The sequence below is a fragment of the Zerene cesonia genome, chromosome 6, assembly GCF_012273895.1.
Source record: "Zerene cesonia ecotype Mississippi chromosome 6, Zerene_cesonia_1.1, whole genome shotgun sequence".
NCBI classification, from domain to species: Eukaryota; Metazoa; Arthropoda; class Insecta; order Lepidoptera; family Pieridae; genus Zerene; species Zerene cesonia.
The window spans coordinates 3,953,009-3,971,541 of NC_052107.1; the positions used below are offsets into that span (position 1 = coordinate 3,953,009).

General features: G+C 32.8%; 1 protein-coding gene across 1 annotated transcript in view; it reads left to right on the top strand.

The window, feature by feature from the left end:
- LOC119840590 (angiotensin-converting enzyme-like) overlaps positions 1 to 18,533 on the top strand; it is a 61,498-nt gene that overhangs the window by 13,160 nt on the left and 29,805 nt on the right. The window contains exons 2-19 of the mRNA XM_038367278.1: positions 4,350 to 4,571; positions 5,004 to 5,259; positions 5,492 to 5,635; positions 5,909 to 6,100; positions 6,408 to 6,675; positions 6,962 to 7,086; positions 7,616 to 7,743; positions 8,527 to 8,741; positions 9,381 to 9,521; positions 10,692 to 10,867; positions 11,948 to 12,020; positions 14,570 to 14,582; positions 15,864 to 16,085; positions 16,422 to 16,677; positions 16,908 to 17,051; positions 17,332 to 17,523; positions 17,843 to 17,940; positions 18,222 to 18,394. Coding sequence (XP_038223206.1) covers positions 4,350 to 4,571; positions 5,004 to 5,259; positions 5,492 to 5,635; positions 5,909 to 6,100; positions 6,408 to 6,675; positions 6,962 to 7,086; positions 7,616 to 7,743; positions 8,527 to 8,741; positions 9,381 to 9,521; positions 10,692 to 10,867; positions 11,948 to 12,020; positions 14,570 to 14,582; positions 15,864 to 16,085; positions 16,422 to 16,677; positions 16,908 to 17,051; positions 17,332 to 17,523; positions 17,843 to 17,940; positions 18,222 to 18,394 — 3,038 coding nt within the window. The remainder of the gene's footprint in view (positions 1 to 4,349; positions 4,572 to 5,003; positions 5,260 to 5,491; positions 5,636 to 5,908; positions 6,101 to 6,407; positions 6,676 to 6,961; positions 7,087 to 7,615; positions 7,744 to 8,526; positions 8,742 to 9,380; positions 9,522 to 10,691; positions 10,868 to 11,947; positions 12,021 to 14,569; positions 14,583 to 15,863; positions 16,086 to 16,421; positions 16,678 to 16,907; positions 17,052 to 17,331; positions 17,524 to 17,842; positions 17,941 to 18,221; positions 18,395 to 18,533) is intronic.

The following is an 18,533-nucleotide window of genomic DNA, read 5'->3' on the forward strand; positions in this document are numbered from 1 at the left end:
CGTTTAAAATCCGTTAAAAAGTTTTCAGTTTAAAAATCACAAAACAAACCATATCAATACTAGCAATACTATCATTTACATTTACAACGTACACGATACTGGAAATTTGCCCAGCTGTCATTTCTATTTACTATTTTGAGTACACATTTTTTATCACAAAATTTTGCATTTCTCTAAAACACGTGTTTTCAAATAATCAATGAAATCTAATAAACTGTTAATGATGATAGTTATTAAACATATTATGTTCCTTTGTCTGTAAATATGAATTATATAGTTGATCTACCTTCAACTGTTCTACAAATATCACAGTAAAAAATTACATCCGTAAATTGTAGTACAACCGGGTGCTAGAAAAGTCAGAGATGTCACGACTTAGAATTCCTAAATATGTGCCCATTTATAACTCTTTACCATTATTTATTATTTATAACCATTTACAACTCGTAAAAAACCAATATGAGTAGCTTTTTTATTTTTAATTCTATATTTTATAAGTAATTTTAATAATTATAAGCGTTTTTTAACTCAAATGTCACTTTTATGCTTTTATTTTTGTCATTTTCATAGAATGGAGAAATATACCAAAAAAACACAGGGATATTGTAGATATAGACAGTTGAAAGATATTTGAAAGAGAAAAAACTTACATTTTTTAACAATTTTATCATAGTGCTATAGTCATATGTTACCGAGGTCCAATTCATTTTGGAGGTCTAGAAATAGCTGAACCTTGCACATAATAACTGTGAAATGGGATACATTTAAATATAAGAAACTTGCTATTGGGTATGTTTTATCTAAAAATTTTGTTTGTCATACACATTTACAGATAAAATATTTATAATAACAATATTATAGTTTTGGTATAAATTTATCAGATGACCCAAAAAACAAATCGTTTTGTTTATTTGAAAGCGTTACTTGTATACTTGATTTTTATAATATCGAAATCATTATCATATGTAATATGCTCTACAATTTGTGCGTTGCGAAGAAAATATTTAATATTTAAACGAAGCATAAACAATATTTTTGATACGGTCATTAAAAATACATAATGGAATACCTACGCATTTATCGTGTTACCATTTCTTTATGTTATGATTAGACTTGACTGATTAAATAAATAAACAAATGAGTTCTTCGCTTCATTTCATAGAATTTTTTATAAATCAAAACCTTAATTAATATAATTACAGTTTTATGTAGAATGTATTTTATGACACATAATAATAACTGCTTTTTTTGCAAAACACTAAATTGCATGAGACTGCATGAGACGCTTTACCAATAGAAAACGATCATAAGTATCGGTTCACCTAGTAATAAGTTATGAAGTAACAAACACACAAAATACAGTAGAATTGGCTTTCTCCTTCTCCTTTTTTTGAAGAAGATTGAAAAATTAAGTTTATTAATAAAACATTTCCTTAGATAAAGAACCTAAACTGCATACAATAACATATTATGTACTTAATTCTAAATCAATATAAAAAGCGACTTAAATATTTTATAATAGTGTTTAAAGGTTAATACGCAACACACAATTTATCAATAATCAGCATAACACATGTTGGTTTTATAGATGTAATAAATAATACCATCTGTCTGCTTATCTGAAATGGCTGAGAAAACAATAGGGATTTTATATGCATTGTGATTAATGTTTAACATTAATTTTATATCAGACTAGCTGTGCCCCGTGGTTTCGCCCGCGTAAGTCAGTATCCCGTAGAAATATCGGGATAAAAAGTAGCCTTTTTGTTATTCCAGTTATCCAGGTATCTACGTACCAAATTTCATTGCAATCGGTTCAGTAGTTTTTGCGTGAAAGAGCAACAAACACACACACATCCTTACAAACTTTCGCATTTATAATATTAGTAGGTAGTTTATATCAGATATATGACCTTGCTTTAATACTAATAAATTTTTATGCTACAAGTAATACCACTAGAAACCAATTGCCATGTCTAATCTTATATATATTCAGTTAATATAATAATAAATGTAGCGAAATCCAGGATGGAAAGAATGTCAAAATATTCCTTAAAATATTATTATCTTAGAACTCCACACTCACGCACGTGGGAATAAATTTTTTGCATATCTATTAACCCGTTACAAAAGGAGGATATATTTAGAAATGAAAGACCTTTAGTGGATTTAAAATGCTATTTATTTATTCATTATATTATATACCACGACGTTTCAAACACTGCGCAGTGAGCGTAGAGGAAAAATACTTTTTTGCTTATTTCTTTAAATATAAAAAAAATAAATAAAATGAATATTATTATCATTAAAATTTGGCCATTTCATTCCTATTCAAACATAAAGAAAATTTAGAAGATAAGTATTTCGATACAAACCGAGATGAAACTAATGATATAATCGAATTTGCTTATAAACTTTCGATGTCAGTGTTAAAACCGGACCGGCAGCATTCGTATGCGGTCAGGACAATGACTCAAATGCCAACATACTAACCATCTTGAAAATATTTTAATTATTTGTTATTTCCAAGCACGCGTATTTAGCGAATTCAATTATTTCATAATGAACTCGAAACATTAAATAGAGGATACCTACTTTTGCTGCAATCATTCTTTCCGAGCCTTGAAACGAAGAAGAACATACAGGCTGATGATACTGATATTAAATGTTCTGTTTTATATGATAAAATGAAAGCACTTTCAGATAGTTTGAAATGCACCTTTAAAATGGGCAAAGCATTTATTTATACTTTCCTATAACTCTTACTAGTGCAGTGGTGGCTCAGTGGTGAGAACCTCGGACTTCAGAATCGAATAGTCGGGGTTCGAGACCGGCGTGCAGGAAATAAATTGATTTTTCAATTTATCTGCGCATGTAGATAACATCACCACTGCTTAAAACGGTGAAGGAAAACATCGTGAGGAAACCGGCATGTCCGAGAATCAAAAAGTTCGACGACATGTGACATCTGCCAACCCACACTTGGCCATAGGAGGCCCGTGTCCCAGCAGTGGGAACATATAAGGGCTGATGATGATGATGATAACTCTTATTAACAAAGCGGAGATACATATATTTACATGTCGCATACGACATGATTATGCTCTCATATAACTATAACTCGTCACTACTTTAATTAATAATTGTGATTATTCTTTGAAGTTAATATGTAAGAATCTGAATTGAAAAAGCATGAATCAATTGAACATTATGTAAGCACTTTTGTCATTGGACTTCAATTACAGATTATGCGTGTAAAATCATTTGGATGTGCCATTGCTTTGATTTTTTTATAGAACATTTTAGGAAAATAATATGCATAAAATTCTAGTTTAAGAAGAAAGCCTGTTTGCATTTTAAATAGTAGGCAGCACATCTTCAGACACCTCTGTAGATATCGATGTGCGATGGATATGCTTACCACCAGGCGATTCACATGATCGTTTGCTCGGTGTCATATAAAATATCATAAGAGTACACATATGTTACAGTAGATATTCTTAGGAATATTTAGTTATGTACAGGAATAATATGCGCAGAATTAGTTTGAACAATAAATAATCTATAAAAACTTCTTTGTTGTTTACAAATACTACATATTGTATGCGTACGCATGTAATCTTGCTCACCATGAAAATTATCTAAATTTCTAACCACAACCTACGCCAGGTAACAAGTGCATTGTACAATCTGTGTGTACAATGCACTTTATCTAGTCTTAACAGTGATTTTACGACTATTGTAGACATAGATAAGAACTATCAGTGTCGTTTTGGCTCGACGCACACCGCTGATTTTGTATGGTGTGAAGAAGGAATAAAGCACTCAATTACCTTGTCTTATATCATTTTATGATTCTATTGTACTATACAGAAATTATCATCTTAAATTTATTATAAACATTGCAGAATACTTTTGTAGGTACCTCGTACACAAATCGTATAAGTAGAAAGCCCATAGAAATCTCAATTTATGAGTAATATATATATACAAACTCTTTTATAATATGGGCGAGCATCAGAATCAATTGCATAGTGTAATTTTGAAGTTTTCAAATTCAATATGAGTAAGAATTGTCTTTTATGAGTTATATTTGTTAGTATACCTTAAATTTTTTTTAGTTTTATTAAAAAAATAACAATAACCATTACGTACTCATACAAACTATTAACTTAATATATTGAATAATACTAACAATTATATTACTTAATTAAATAATATTTCTCGTGTTTTTTATAATATATAGAAGAAGTGATTTCTAAATTGTTTCCGTTCAGAAATGGGCTATTTTGTTAGTCTTCACCTTCTTTGATCATCGCGTATATTAATTTGTTTTCCATAATTTTCAGACAATGTTAAAAATCGGGGGCGGCGCGGTGCTGTTCGCAGCAATAGTGGCCGTGTTTGTGGTCGCCACGCAAGGCCGCGATCCAGACTTGGAGGCTTTGGAGCTAGAAGGTCGCGAGTACATTCTACACCTTGACAAGATGGCTGGCAACAGGAAGAACCGAGCTTCCCTTGCAGAGTGGGCTTATACATCCAATATCACTAAGGAAAACGAGGAGAAACGGGTGAGCTTAACGATTCTGATAGATTTGAATAGTTTCTAATTTCTATCGTTAGCTTTTGAACGTTATCCATATTTGTGAATGTTATTATTTAAATTTATTTCCATCACTTTTAAATCATACAGCTTTAAGTTATTTTATTATTTCAATTCATATAAATTAATTTAATTTAATAAAACCTACAGATTTATTTGTATGACGCCTGCCAAATATAACCGTTGATCGTCAAGAATTAATATAGGAGTATTCTTTTGTAATTTGTATTATCAAAAAATCTTAATATTAACCGATTCTATTAACAGTGTACCATTGAAAACTATCAAAGATGATACACCAAAACCTGCTTTCTTTCCATCGCAACCATCGCTGGAACGCTGCATAATCTTAAAACTAGTTTGAGATAAAAATAAATTTATATCACAAATCGTCTTTCAGATACAAGTCCAATTAGAGATATCTCAACAAGAAAAACAGGCTTGGGAAGAGACTAAAATGTATAGATGGCAAGATTTTCAAGACTTCTCATTGCGAAGAATGTTCAAAAAATATAGCCAATTGGGAGTCGCCGCTTTACCGAATGATAAATATAAGCAACTTATGTTATCGATATCAGGAATGGAGTCTAATTATGCCACAGCTAAAATCTGTTCTTATAAAAATGCTACCAAATGCGATTTATCTTTGGAGCCTGGTAAGGTTTTTTGCTCATAAAAGTTTAATAATTATTTTCCTCGATCAATGTATGCTATAGCCATATTTTTATCTATAGAAAAGGATTTGTTTGTCAGGTTTACCTTGATAAGCAAGTAATACATTATACTCTTTTATACTTACTAGAACAAGATATTTAAAAATAGTTAAGTTTCTATATTATGTTTTTATTATGAGCTTTAATTTTAAAATTTGTAAATCATACGCCTTAGATTTAACCGAAATATTTGCAAAAAGTCAAGACCCAGAAGAACTGAAATATTACTGGGTTGAATGGCATAAGGCTGCTGGTGCCCGAGCTCGCCAAAACTTCACAGAATACGTACAATTGGATAATGAAGCAGCCAAATTAAACAGTAAGTTTTTAATATACTAATAGGTAGTAAAGAAATTATTTTTTACTAATGATTGAAGTTTGGCCTATTATTATTTAAACCTAACACCATTATTGTTTTTTGTTCAATGAGGTTGTTTTACTCTTCTTTTTATTCATTTTTGATTTCTTAATGTTATTTGGTTAGTTATTGTGATGTTACATTAAAGCTGCCAATAACAAAATGTTTAATCACCCGTTCACAAATTTTAAATAACTGCAATTATCTTATCATGAATATCGTAAAAATTTTCAGATTTCAATGATGTCGCTGAATGGTGGCAATCAGAATATGAAGTGCCAGATTTTGAGCAACAGTTAGCAAAATTGTGGGAAGATGTGAAACCCTTGTACCAGCAGCTTCACGCATATGTGAGGAAACGTCTTAGGGATAAGTATGGAGATGAAGTTGTGTCAGCAAAAGGTCCTATTCCAGCGCATCTTTTAGGTGATTACTGCTTTTTTTCAAATCATTAAACTTAAGATTTCCAGTGGGCGTATACCATGGATTATAAAAAAGTACACAAAGATTGTTGTGTCCATTCATGGCTAAAATGCAAAGTGTATCAGTGGACTTTAAAATATAAATATAACCAAATAGGAAATTAATCTTTGCTCTTGGAAAAATTAATCCAGAGCTTTTATTATACTATAGTATTCAAATGTGTAACTTATAAAGGTCGAAGTGTTTTATTTGAGTGGGCTAGGACACCACATATACTGAGATATCTGTTAATAAATAGTTAATGCTACAGGTAACATGTGGGCGCAAACCTGGAGCAACATTGAATCTTTCACTCGTCCATACCCAGACAAGAAAGAGATAGATGTGACCCAAGCGATGCAAGAACAAAACTACACGGCGTTGAAAATGTTCCAAATGTCTGACGAATTCTTCAGGTCACTTAATTTGACGGCAATGCCCGAAAAGTTCTGGAAGAATTCGATTATTGAGAAACCGGCGGACAGGGAAATTGTTTGCCACGCGTCGGCTTGGGACTTTTATGATGGCGAAGATTTTAGGTATTCTTTTTAGAATTTTTGCTTATAGAAATAGCTCTGATGATTTTTTGTATCACTTGTGCTTTGTGAATTTTTTTTTAATCAGATTTTATTCCTATATGGCCGCGATGACAGCTAGTTTTACATAACTTTCTGTAGTTTTGACACTAAAACATTAACACTACATACATTGCAAATACAATAAATAACTCGCTTATTGATTATTCGCTTGGTGAGCAAAACGGTGGCGGTATTGAATTAATGTTTTCCAAATTGTTTCCGTAACATGTCTGGCTTAATTTTGAAGGATCAAACAGTGTACGACAATAGACTATGAATATTTTCAAACAACACACCACGAAATGGGACACGTACAATACTTCCTACAGTATAAACATCAGCCGGTCGTGTTCCGCGACGGAGCTAATCCAGGTAATTAAACAGTCCATTTGTTTAATACAGGATCAAAATGTGTACGGTGATCGATAAACAGTATTTTAAAGTTGTTCATCACGAAATGGGACATATCCAATATTACTTGCAATACAAGGACAAGCCCGTTGTATTCAGGTCCGGTGCCAACCCAGGTGATTAGCATTTTGAATGTCGTTTCATAATAACCATGCTGTGACTAAAGCATTGTACTAATCATTTTTCAGTATGGCGTACATGCATTAAGTTATTATTATTTGTTTTATAAAGAAATAAAAAACAACGAAGATTTGAAAGAAAAGACTGCTGTAGCTTTTTTTTATTTAAAACGAAGCTTGTCACTTCTCACTCTGATATAGATAACTAAAGTTATAATCTGAAAAACATAAAGTATAAATGATTTGCATGATTTATCATATTTATGGATCGTCTCACTTCATGTTAAAATATTCATGCAGCATATAACAATATTCGCCGTTCGATAAAGTAACGACTATTTTATATGAGACTCACAAATCCTTTACACCAGGTTTTCACGAAGCGGTAGGTGATACAATCGCTTTGTCTGTATCGTCGCCCAAACATTTGCGACGCGTTGGTTTGACCAGTGGCGATGCTGAAGATGAACAGACTGAAATTAATCAGCTTTATAAAATGGTAAGAAACTATTATATTTCTCATTTTATCTAGCTGTTCGTCCCGGCTTCCCCCGTTGTTCACATATAGCTTATGTCACTCAGCGAAGTGTAGCTTGCTAATGGTGTAAGAATTTTTTAAATTGTTCCAGTAGTTTTTGCGTTATAAACATGCAGATATACAAGTTTCCTGTTTATGATATTAATGTAGATTTGTAGATCACATAAATTATATTCTGTTTTAATTTATTTTTATCAAACAAAAAGCAAAAGGCAAAAAAATGTCAAATAAATAATCAAATCCAATTGCCACCACATCTTAATTTTCCAGATTCGAATGCCACGGAAAATCAAAAGAATATCCTTGGCACAGGATTATGACCTCTTTTAGTAACAAAACACCATTTTTTATCAACTAATACAAAATGGTACTAGTATAGTAATATATTATCTGTGCGAATACTAAATTATTTCCACCCGTTGTGAAAAAAAACGCATTTTCCATTTTATTATTTACTCCGTCCCACCCCATAAAATTGCGTTATTTTAAAGATCTAACAATACAGACACACATACGGCGGAAAGCAACTTTGTCGCATGCGTTAAATTCGGAGTAGTTTAACAGATGTTATTGTACACATAAACCTTTCTCTTGTATATCGCTCTATCTATTAAAAAAAAAAACCCATCAAAATCCGTTGAGTACTTTTAAAGATTTCAGCATACATAGGGATATAGGGACAGAGAAAGCGACTTTGTTTTATACTACGTAGTGATACTGACATACCGATATCAAAATTTCCAGGGCATCGACAAGATTGTGTTCCTACCCTTCGCATATACCCTCGATCTGTTCCGCTACGGCGTGTTCCGCGGAAGCACCGCGCCGGAAGACTACAACTGCCACTACTGGCGGCTGCGCGAGGAGTTGCAAGGAGTGGAGCCGCCGGTGGACAGGACCGAGGAGGACTTCGACGCCGCTGCTAAATACCACGTGTCCGCTGATGTGGAATATGCTAGGTGAGGTCCTTAGCGTACATTTTGGATAGTATGTAAAGAACTATATTATTATATTTTATTGTAATAACGTGTTTTCTTTGTACGACACCTTATTCTTTTCCTTCGTTTTTTCATTTAATAATGTTTGTCAGGTAAACCTGTATTATATGTCGTCTTTTATTTTATTTTGTACGTGCAGTCCGACCCGGCTTTGTCCTTATTCTTATGAAATAATAAATAATTAAATACTAGAGGTCCGCCCTGGCTTCGCCCGTTGTACATATAAAGCCATATTGTTATAAATGCCTTCCGTAATAGATGGGCTATCTCAAACTGAAAGAATTTTTTCAAATCGGACCAGGTCCTCAGATTAGTGCGTTCAAACAAACGAACAAACAAACAAACTCTACATCTTCATAATATTAGCACAGATTCTTTAAATGTAATTAAATACATGAGAGATATTATTTTTTACTCTTACTACTTATTGCAAATATATTATACTAGCAGCACCCGGCATACACTGTTCTGCCTTGCTCTTATCATTTAGGGGTATGAAAAATAGATGTTGGTCGATTCTCATAGATATCGGATAAGCACAAAAAAAATTTGTATATTAGATTATATTTATTATTACTTAATTTTCTCCAATCCTTTCAGATACTACGTGTCATTTATAATCCAGTTCCAATTCCACCGCGCGCTGTGTCAGATAGCTGGCGAGTACGTGCCGGAGGACCTGACGAAGAAGCTCGTGGACTGCGACATCTACCAGAGCATTGCTGCCGGCAACGCGCTGTCGTGAGTTTTATATCATGTACACCCCGGACCGGCTGACCGCCTCCTTGGCACAGTGGTTAACGCGTGAGCGTAGAACCGAGGGGTCCTGGGTTCAATTCCCGGTGGGGACGCGTAAAAAAAATGTCTCGGTCTGGCAGGACACAGAAGGCTGATCACCTACTTGTCCGTAAAGAAAATCGATCAGTGAAACAGATGAACATCATCTGCCCCATACCCCAGTAGGGGACACGGGACTTCACACACCCCGGCTCAACCCCGGGCATTCATCTTAATTGCTGTAATGTAAACTATCCTATCTTTTAAGTTGGATCAAACTGCACATGTTGTGCAAATTCCATTTAATTCGGTTGGGTAGTTTAGTGGTCCATCGCGGAAAAACAACGTGACTCCCAATTTATATATATTTAGTTGCATTTAGATATTATTTTAAACTTAATCTTCTTATTCTTAAGATTAGCGTACACGGACCAGTTGTCCGTTTGTTGATGATGTGTGGTGTTTGGACCCTGTTAATAATTATTTAAATACAATATAATAACAAATTTAATCAAGTTTTGACAATTGAAGGCAACAATTGGTTTTTGTTAAAAATTAAAATCTCATCATTTCGTAATTTAACAGATAAAATGCAAAGTTGACTTACTGACTGACCTATCAACGCACAGCCCAAACTGCTGGACCGATCGGGCTGAAATTTGGTATGCTTATAGGCATTCGCTAATAAAAGATGACGAAAATGTCTACCCATAAGGGAATGAAATAGGTGGATGACAGTTTAAATAATAAAAAAAATATTTTGGTCATGCGGATAACGAAGTCCAAATTTGTCTTTTACTACTACTACTAGGTTACTGTAATTTAACATTTTTAGATGACGTTTAATTGTACATAATAGAAGAATTAATCATGTTGCTAGAAGCTTACTTCGGATGTGCCAGAATAAAACAAAACGGCTTGTATCATTCAGGCTGCATTTTTATATTATTACATAATGACATGATCTGATAGAATCTGATATCTTTTTGGGTTTAATTTATTAATTTAATAACTTTTAGTTTTTATAGTAATCGTAAGCTATTTCAAACTGTGCCTGCTCGAGATTCTAAAATGTGGGTACACAAAATAGTTGTATAGAACGAATAAATATGAAATGAGTATATCTCGGCGCAGCAACATGCTGAAGATGGGCTCGTCGCGGGCGTGGCCGGACGCGATGGAGGCGCTGACGGGGCAGCGCGCGATGCGCGCGGACGGCCTGCTAGAATACTTCCGCCCGCTGCACGACTGGCTGCGCGCCGAGAACGCGCGCACCGGCGAGCACGTGGGCTGGCAGCCGAGCCGCACGCGTGAGTCGCATTCCCTCTATGTAGCTACCTATCCCCGTGGAACGTTTTCATGTATGGTGCCTATATTACCTATTTGTGTAGTGGCGACAGCGGAGTGATACTTTTTTATTTCATAGCGGGTAACTGAGCTGGTGGTTCGTCCAATGGTAAGCTATCACCCGCTTTTAAGCGAAAGAGTTAAGGAAAGGATTGATAAATGGAAAGAAGGAATCGACTGGGAAGAAAGGAGGAAGGGGAGGGGGCTGAGGAAAAGGAAACTGGCCACCGGCTCCCCCACTCGCCGTAGGAAATATACCAGCTTGCTACTATTTCACCTTCTGTAGGGGTCTGGTGCTTCCAAACGCGCTCTAATCTCACATATAAAACTTGATTTGATTGTGGTTAGATGTTTTTAGGTATTTGCATTTATTAATTCAGTACTTTAATTAACTACTTTTTACTTGTACCTATTTAATTGTAGTAGCTTTTCTTGCTTGCTTTTCTTTCTTGACCACGGCTATGGGCTACCTTGGAAATATGGAAAAACATTTTTGAATAGTAAACAAATGCCACTATCGAATCCTAGACCGCAAATATGATATATTTGTTTTCCCAAATATATTGATATGAAGCGTTGGTGTGATATTTAAAACGAAAAACAAAATTGAAATAAATTGTTTGTCTTTTATAATAATTAAAAAATAAATACTACTTCCTACTATAATATCACTAATATTATATTACTAGTATTACTAATATTATAAATGCGAAAGTTTGTAAGGATGTGTGTGTGTTTGTTGCTCTTTCACGCAAAAACTACTGAAGCGATTGCAATGAAATTTGATAAGTAGACAGCTGGACAACTGGAATAACATATAGGCAACTTTTTATCCCGATATTCCTACGGGATACGGACTAACGCGGGTCGGCGGTTTATTGCCTACTATGACATAAAAAAAAAGAAACCGCGGGGCGCAGCTAGTATCGAATAAAGTATCATATTTTTTTTATTATTAATTTACTATGTATATAGACTTAAGTCAATAAAAGAAGATAAAAAATAGCACAAAATAATATATTATAATGCATTTAATATTTCAGAATACTGTACCGAAGAACAAAAGGCCGCGTTAAACACAGAATCAAAGTCGGAGGCTGCCCCCGCGCAGCAGTCGTGACGAACTCAATAAATGTACTTAAACCATAGGCTAAATTTTAGGACATCAGTATTGATAATAAAGTTTTTTTTAAGATTACCTAAGTTTATTTTCCTTCTTAATCATATAAAATCTAAGTTCTAAATACAATGACCTTATATTTTATTTTTAATTTCTGTTACAATGCTTATTGTATTTATTTACATTTCTGAATTTGCGAAGGTCAAAAACTAATAGGATATATTGTATGTCATGAGATAACAATAACAGTTGGAACGATTCATAAATAATTGTTTTATGTTAACTTAATGTAAAATACGTCTTGTCGTCTATCATATGCAGACATTAAAGGATATAAAGGGCTCTTATACTAGATACTCGCTCGGCAGCATTATCACACTACGATAAAACTATATCTCGGATAGTTAGCATCTAAAGTTACACGGATCAACACCGGTAAGTGGCTCCCATATGAATAAATAAACATTTAATAATATATTATTAACACATTTTTAATTGAATGTACCTCATATCACAAACTATTTTCACAAAAAAAGACTAGCTATTGTGTGTGTTTAAAAAGATTTCTTTCAATACGTCATACACCAAATCGAATTACAATTATTGATAATTCGATATGAGAAAGTAAATGTAAATATTGTATACGTTCCTCTTTTTATATTCAAAGTAAACGAAATGTATGATGATTCCTCTATTTTAAATTTATGAACCTATGATCTTATACGATTCTAAAACTTAATAAGGTGCTATGAATCATTTTATGCCTGTTAAAGTTGTTTACTCGTGTCCTTTGAGTTGAAATAATTAAAACAAAGTTGTATGCTGTTTTAGAATATTCATATTTACGTTACTTGTGTTGTTTCTATAGCATATTATAAAAGTATAATATATATAAAAGTATAATTATTTTTGATGTAGCGGGAAATATGTAAAATATAAAATAGAATTGATAACATTCGTATTAGTTGAAAATGAAGACTATATATTAATTGGCTTGTTTATTTCCGTATAACAAAAATACAATAGATACAATACTTGGAGTTGTTTAAAAGTATAATGCAGTTTAATTTAAATATCAATAAAAATTATTTATATTTATATTATTTATGTAGGTATAACAGCGAGATTCTGAATTAAACAATTAAGCATACCGAACATGGTCGGCGGAGAACTGAAAATATCTAAAAATTTTTATAACTTGCAAATGTCACAACGTTTTCAATTAAAAAGTTGCTTCATAAAAGTATAAGGGTATTACATTTTAACGACAGAGATATACGGCTATGAATACTTATATGCACAAAACAAAAACGTAAACCCAGACGATAGTTCTTTATTTAGGGAGACAAGTTTATTGTAGAGTTATAATATAGTGTTATAATAAATTATGGGGAAGGTATCAATGTAGATGCTATAATTATAATGATATTTTACTTAATAGAGGTAGGTTTCTATCGAATTTTATACCGTAAATTTTTTTATTACTCAATACAATTTTAATTTCGGACATGATACGGTAAAATAATCTCATGAATAACTATTTGAGCATTTGCTTATGATAGAGGATAGTGTGGTACTTTGTTACCTCTTTACTATTCAGTAACACTGCATGAGCCTCACAATGTATTATTTAATGGATATTTTAATTACCTGATCTCAATCGTTGACGTTCATTATACATATTAGAATATTCAAATATAGCGACATTACAGAATGTATACCAATATACAAGCTTCCTTAGTGTAGGTCTGCAGTTCATATTATCTTTTATTGTGTTATAAAAAGAAAATATAGCTCACTGCCCAGTAATATCCTTAAGGTAATAATAATGTATATCATGTTTTTTCTGGCAAATAAAAGTTTTATTATTATTTATTATTAATTTATCGTTCAACTCAACGCTTTTATACCAATGCATAAAGATTTAAGGTACTAAAGAGAAATGCAATTAGATATACCTACTGCCTTGAAATTGAAGAATATAGTTCGTTCAGAACGTCCTCATGAGTAAAGTCGTCATTGTCATTGGTTTCGGCCACGATATCGACGGACAAAAGGCTTCAAATTTGAAACAAGCATGACAAACAGAACAACATACTAATTCATTTGCATATTCAAAAATGCCTACATTTAGTGAGAATGTCAGTTTGGCTCTAGTATTTGTACAAATAGTGCTTTTTATCGTTATTATTTTTACTGAAAATGCCTTGTGGATACTGTTCAGAGACAGCGAAGAAAGTTTTGCTTGTAAGTAAATGGTGCCGTCACCGATTGCAATTTAAATTGGTGTATTTGTAGTTTTAAGAATATTTATTTTTATAAGTACTGAACTCAAGCAAATTAATATTTAAGTATAATATCTATAAAAAAAAATCTGCAATATTTATACAACTAATAAAGAAAGTTTTATGAAGTTCTATATATTTCTACAAGCTGTTGACCGGAGTTTCGCCCGCGTGGTCAAATGTAGAAGGGGTAGAATTTATCTAGATCCTTTTTTATCAAATGTCTACATCATAAGGGCTTTATGTATGCCAAATTTCAGCTTGATCGGTCCAGTAATTTGGGCTGTTTCTTGATAGATCAGTCAGTCATATATTACGATTGACACCATCATGGTTTGGTGGATATATTTATTTTATTTTTCAAGGATACAATTAAAGTTCCATTATAGCTGCATTCAAAAACACAATTAAAGTTCTCTATATTGCCACTAAGAATTAAATGTTTCGCTATTCATTTAAGTGTTTGATGAACAGTTATTAGCTTCGGGTGAAGTATGATAAATGTAATTTGACTAAAATATACGTATTTGAAATACGCATATCAAAGAAAACATACAAACGCTTCAAACTGCTTAAGAAAATATCTCCAACAGATAAGATTACGTCAAAACTGACTCTCAGATCAACTAAGTATCATCTGTATAGTATCCATTTTACATAATCTTATCGCACTAATATTATAAATGTGAAAGATTGTTTGTTTGAATGTTTGTCAGTCAATCACACTGAAACTAATGAAGGGATTTGTTGAAATTTGGTGTACAGACAGGGTATGAGCCGCACTGGGTGATAGGATACTTTTTATACCTATTATAGGCTCCCTTGAGATAAAACAGAAATCTCGATAACCGGGCGGAGCCGGGACGAGCGTCTATATATCCTACTTCCTACTAATATTATAAATGCGAAAGTTTGTAAGGATGTGTGTGTGTTTGTTGCTCTTTCACGCAAAAACTAGTGAACCAATTGCAATGAAATTAGGTACGTAGATAGCTGGACAACTGAAATAACATATGGGCAACTTAATATCCGATATTCTTACGGGATACGAAATAACGCGTGTGAAACCGCGGGGCGTAGCTAGTATATATACAAACACATTATAACAGTTTGTATCTCGTATTTTTAAATACGGTGTACGCTTAATATAATATATAAAAAGGATACAAAGTATTCCCTTGAATGTTAGTAAATATTTACATAGTAATTGATTTAGATCACTGCACTGGGTCGTCGATGTTAAGCCCACCTTGACATGGATGAATTGTTTTTCTTAAAGTCAATTGCCTTTATAAATAGACATAAAATGTAAATAATATCGATTACGTATAGTTGTTCGTTCGCTATTACTTGTTAATTCAATATCCAGCCTTCAAGGTTTAATTTGACGAGACATAAATGTTGTACATTTCATAATTTAATGTATGTACTCTAATTTAAGGTAATAAATATAATTTAAGGTATGTACTCTAACGGGCACTATAAAGCCACTAGACAAGTGACAGTTGAGGTTCTTATTCCTTCTAATTTTTATATTTATTTAATTATTAATAGATGATGTTGAAAATCATCGGTGAGCTGGCCCTTTTAGGGGCAATAGCCTCAGTGTTCATAGTCGCAGCACAAGGCCGCGCACAGGAGAGAGCCGCTGAGGAAAACTCTGGAAGAGAGTATATGAGATCTCTTGATGAGATTATGGGTAAAGCTAAAAATAAACTTACTTTAGCTTCATGGGCATATGAGTCAAATATCACCACATACAATGAAGACAAATACGTAAGTGTGATGACGTTTATTTGTTTAAGTAGTAACTGAGGAAATAATTGAAATACAAAAAACTAAATATGTAATATAAAAATAGATTTATACGATAAAATTGCATTAAAGATTATGTTTTTATGACCACTGATTTTTTAGAATTAATTTTTTGTCTTTAATAATACTAAGTCAAGTGGTCATTGTAAAGTATATTTATTAGGTAAGAATTTTATTCTGTTATGATGTTAGCGTTTTAATTGTTAAAATGCAAACAGTTGTGAATTGTACTTACAATATACAATACAAAAATAGACATAATTATGACATCAAACTCAATAACGTAATTTTTTTCAGTTACAAACATCTCTACAAATTGCCGAAGAAGAGAAAGAATATTGGAAAGAAACAATGACCTATCTATGGCATGAGTTTTACGATGAAGACCTAAAAAGAATGTTCAAGAAGTATTCAATATTGGGGACCTCAGCGCTACCCGAGGACCTGAATCAAAGACTCATACAAGCAATAAATAATATGAAGGCAACATACGCAAAAGCAACTATTTGTGACTTTAAGGATCCAAACAAATGCGATTTAACCATTGAACCAAGTAAATAATTAATATATGATGATGTCTATATCCTTTTAACCTTACTATGTGTTTAGTTAAAATCAGTTAAAACTCGGTTTCATACGTGTTTTCTGCAAGCAACAAGAACTTATGTTCTGGCCACTTTTGTGATAATCTTGTTGATATAAGCAAAATAACTATTCTATAGTGAATGAACGACTACATGTTATGTCAATCGCTTATATAACGAGTTTTTTGTTTATCAACAGGTGTCACAAATATATTCGCAAAGAGTCAGGACGCAGATGAATTGAAACATGCATGGCTAGAATGGCACAAAGCAGCAGGGGCAGCGTCTAAAGGCAATTTCACAGAATACGTTCAGATGTACAATGAAGCCGCAAAATTAAATGGTATGACTTTTCAATCATTTTTACTAATTTACTGTTTTTAGTAATTTATTGTAAATTTATTTTAGGTTATAGCATAGTTAGCAAACTATGCATATAATTCAATAGAATAAGCTATACTGGTAGCATTTTTTGTGATTTATCTGTATCTGGTTATATTTTTTTTATTTAGTACGATAATTATATCGTAATTGAAACATACTAGTACTAATGTATGTATACTAATGTATTAGACGAATTTCCTTTTCACTTAGGACTAATCTTGATGTTTATGTGTTTCAAGGATTTGATAACGTAGCGCAGTGGTGGTTAAGCGAATATGAAACTCAAGACATTGAAGATCAATTAGCAAATCTTTGGTCGCAAGTTAAGCCCCTGTACCAACAAATACACGCTTATGTTAGGAGACATTTGAGAGAGAAATATGGTGAAGATGTTGTGCCCGCAAGGGGTCCTATTCCTGCGCATTTATTGGGTAACTATTTAATTTTCGATTACATTTATTTATTAGTACGATTTAACTGTCAATAAAGAGTTTATGTCGTTTTCGCTTGAGCTTAAAAGTATTTTATTTTGTATAAATTGCATAATTTCAGATATTTTTTAAATTATCGTGACAATTATTTTAATTGAGAATTGGACATTTATGTTATCTTTAGTTAAAGACATTCATATGCACCGAAATTCTCATAAATGTAATATTTCGCTATATTTGACTCGCTTATATTTTGTATAATACATACAGTGAGCCAAAATTTAATTCCTTAATAATATTAATACTCACCCATCTGCAGGAAATATCTGGGCACAGACATGGAATAACATAGAGCAGTTCACAAAACCTTTCCCCGACAAGCTAGACATTGATGTGACGGATGCTTTAGTTCAACAGGTATGCTAATATATACATTTATATTTGGTATGGCATTGTGAAAAAAGTTTTTTTTGTTGGGGATAAATCATACACTCCAAACTACAGAACTAAATTTAAAATATCGTTTTGTAGCATTGAACATTGTTTCTGGTGGATATTAATTTTAAATATTAATTCATCAACTGAAAAATAAATAGATATGGGAGCCAGGCGGGTGATCGGGTGGTTACTCAAAACACATTACATATATATTACAGTATAACATTGTATGTATAATTTATTTTCAACAATGCTTTCAGAACTATACGGCATTGAAGTTTTTCAAAACGGCTGAAGACTTTTTTAAGTCTCTCAATTTGAGTGGTATGCCAGATTTATTCTGGGAGCGATCAATAATCGAAAAGCCCACTGATGGTCGAGACATGGTTTGTCACGCTTCCGCCTGGGATTTCTTCGATCGTGAAGACTTTAGGTGATCATCTCTTTTCTAATTTTTGGAAATTTTGATTTTTTTTTGTATGTCATAGTCAGCAATGGAGCTGGTGGGTCGCCTGTTGGTAAGCGCTACCACCGTCCATGAACGTTTGGAAAGGCGTAAGGTCGATTGCAGA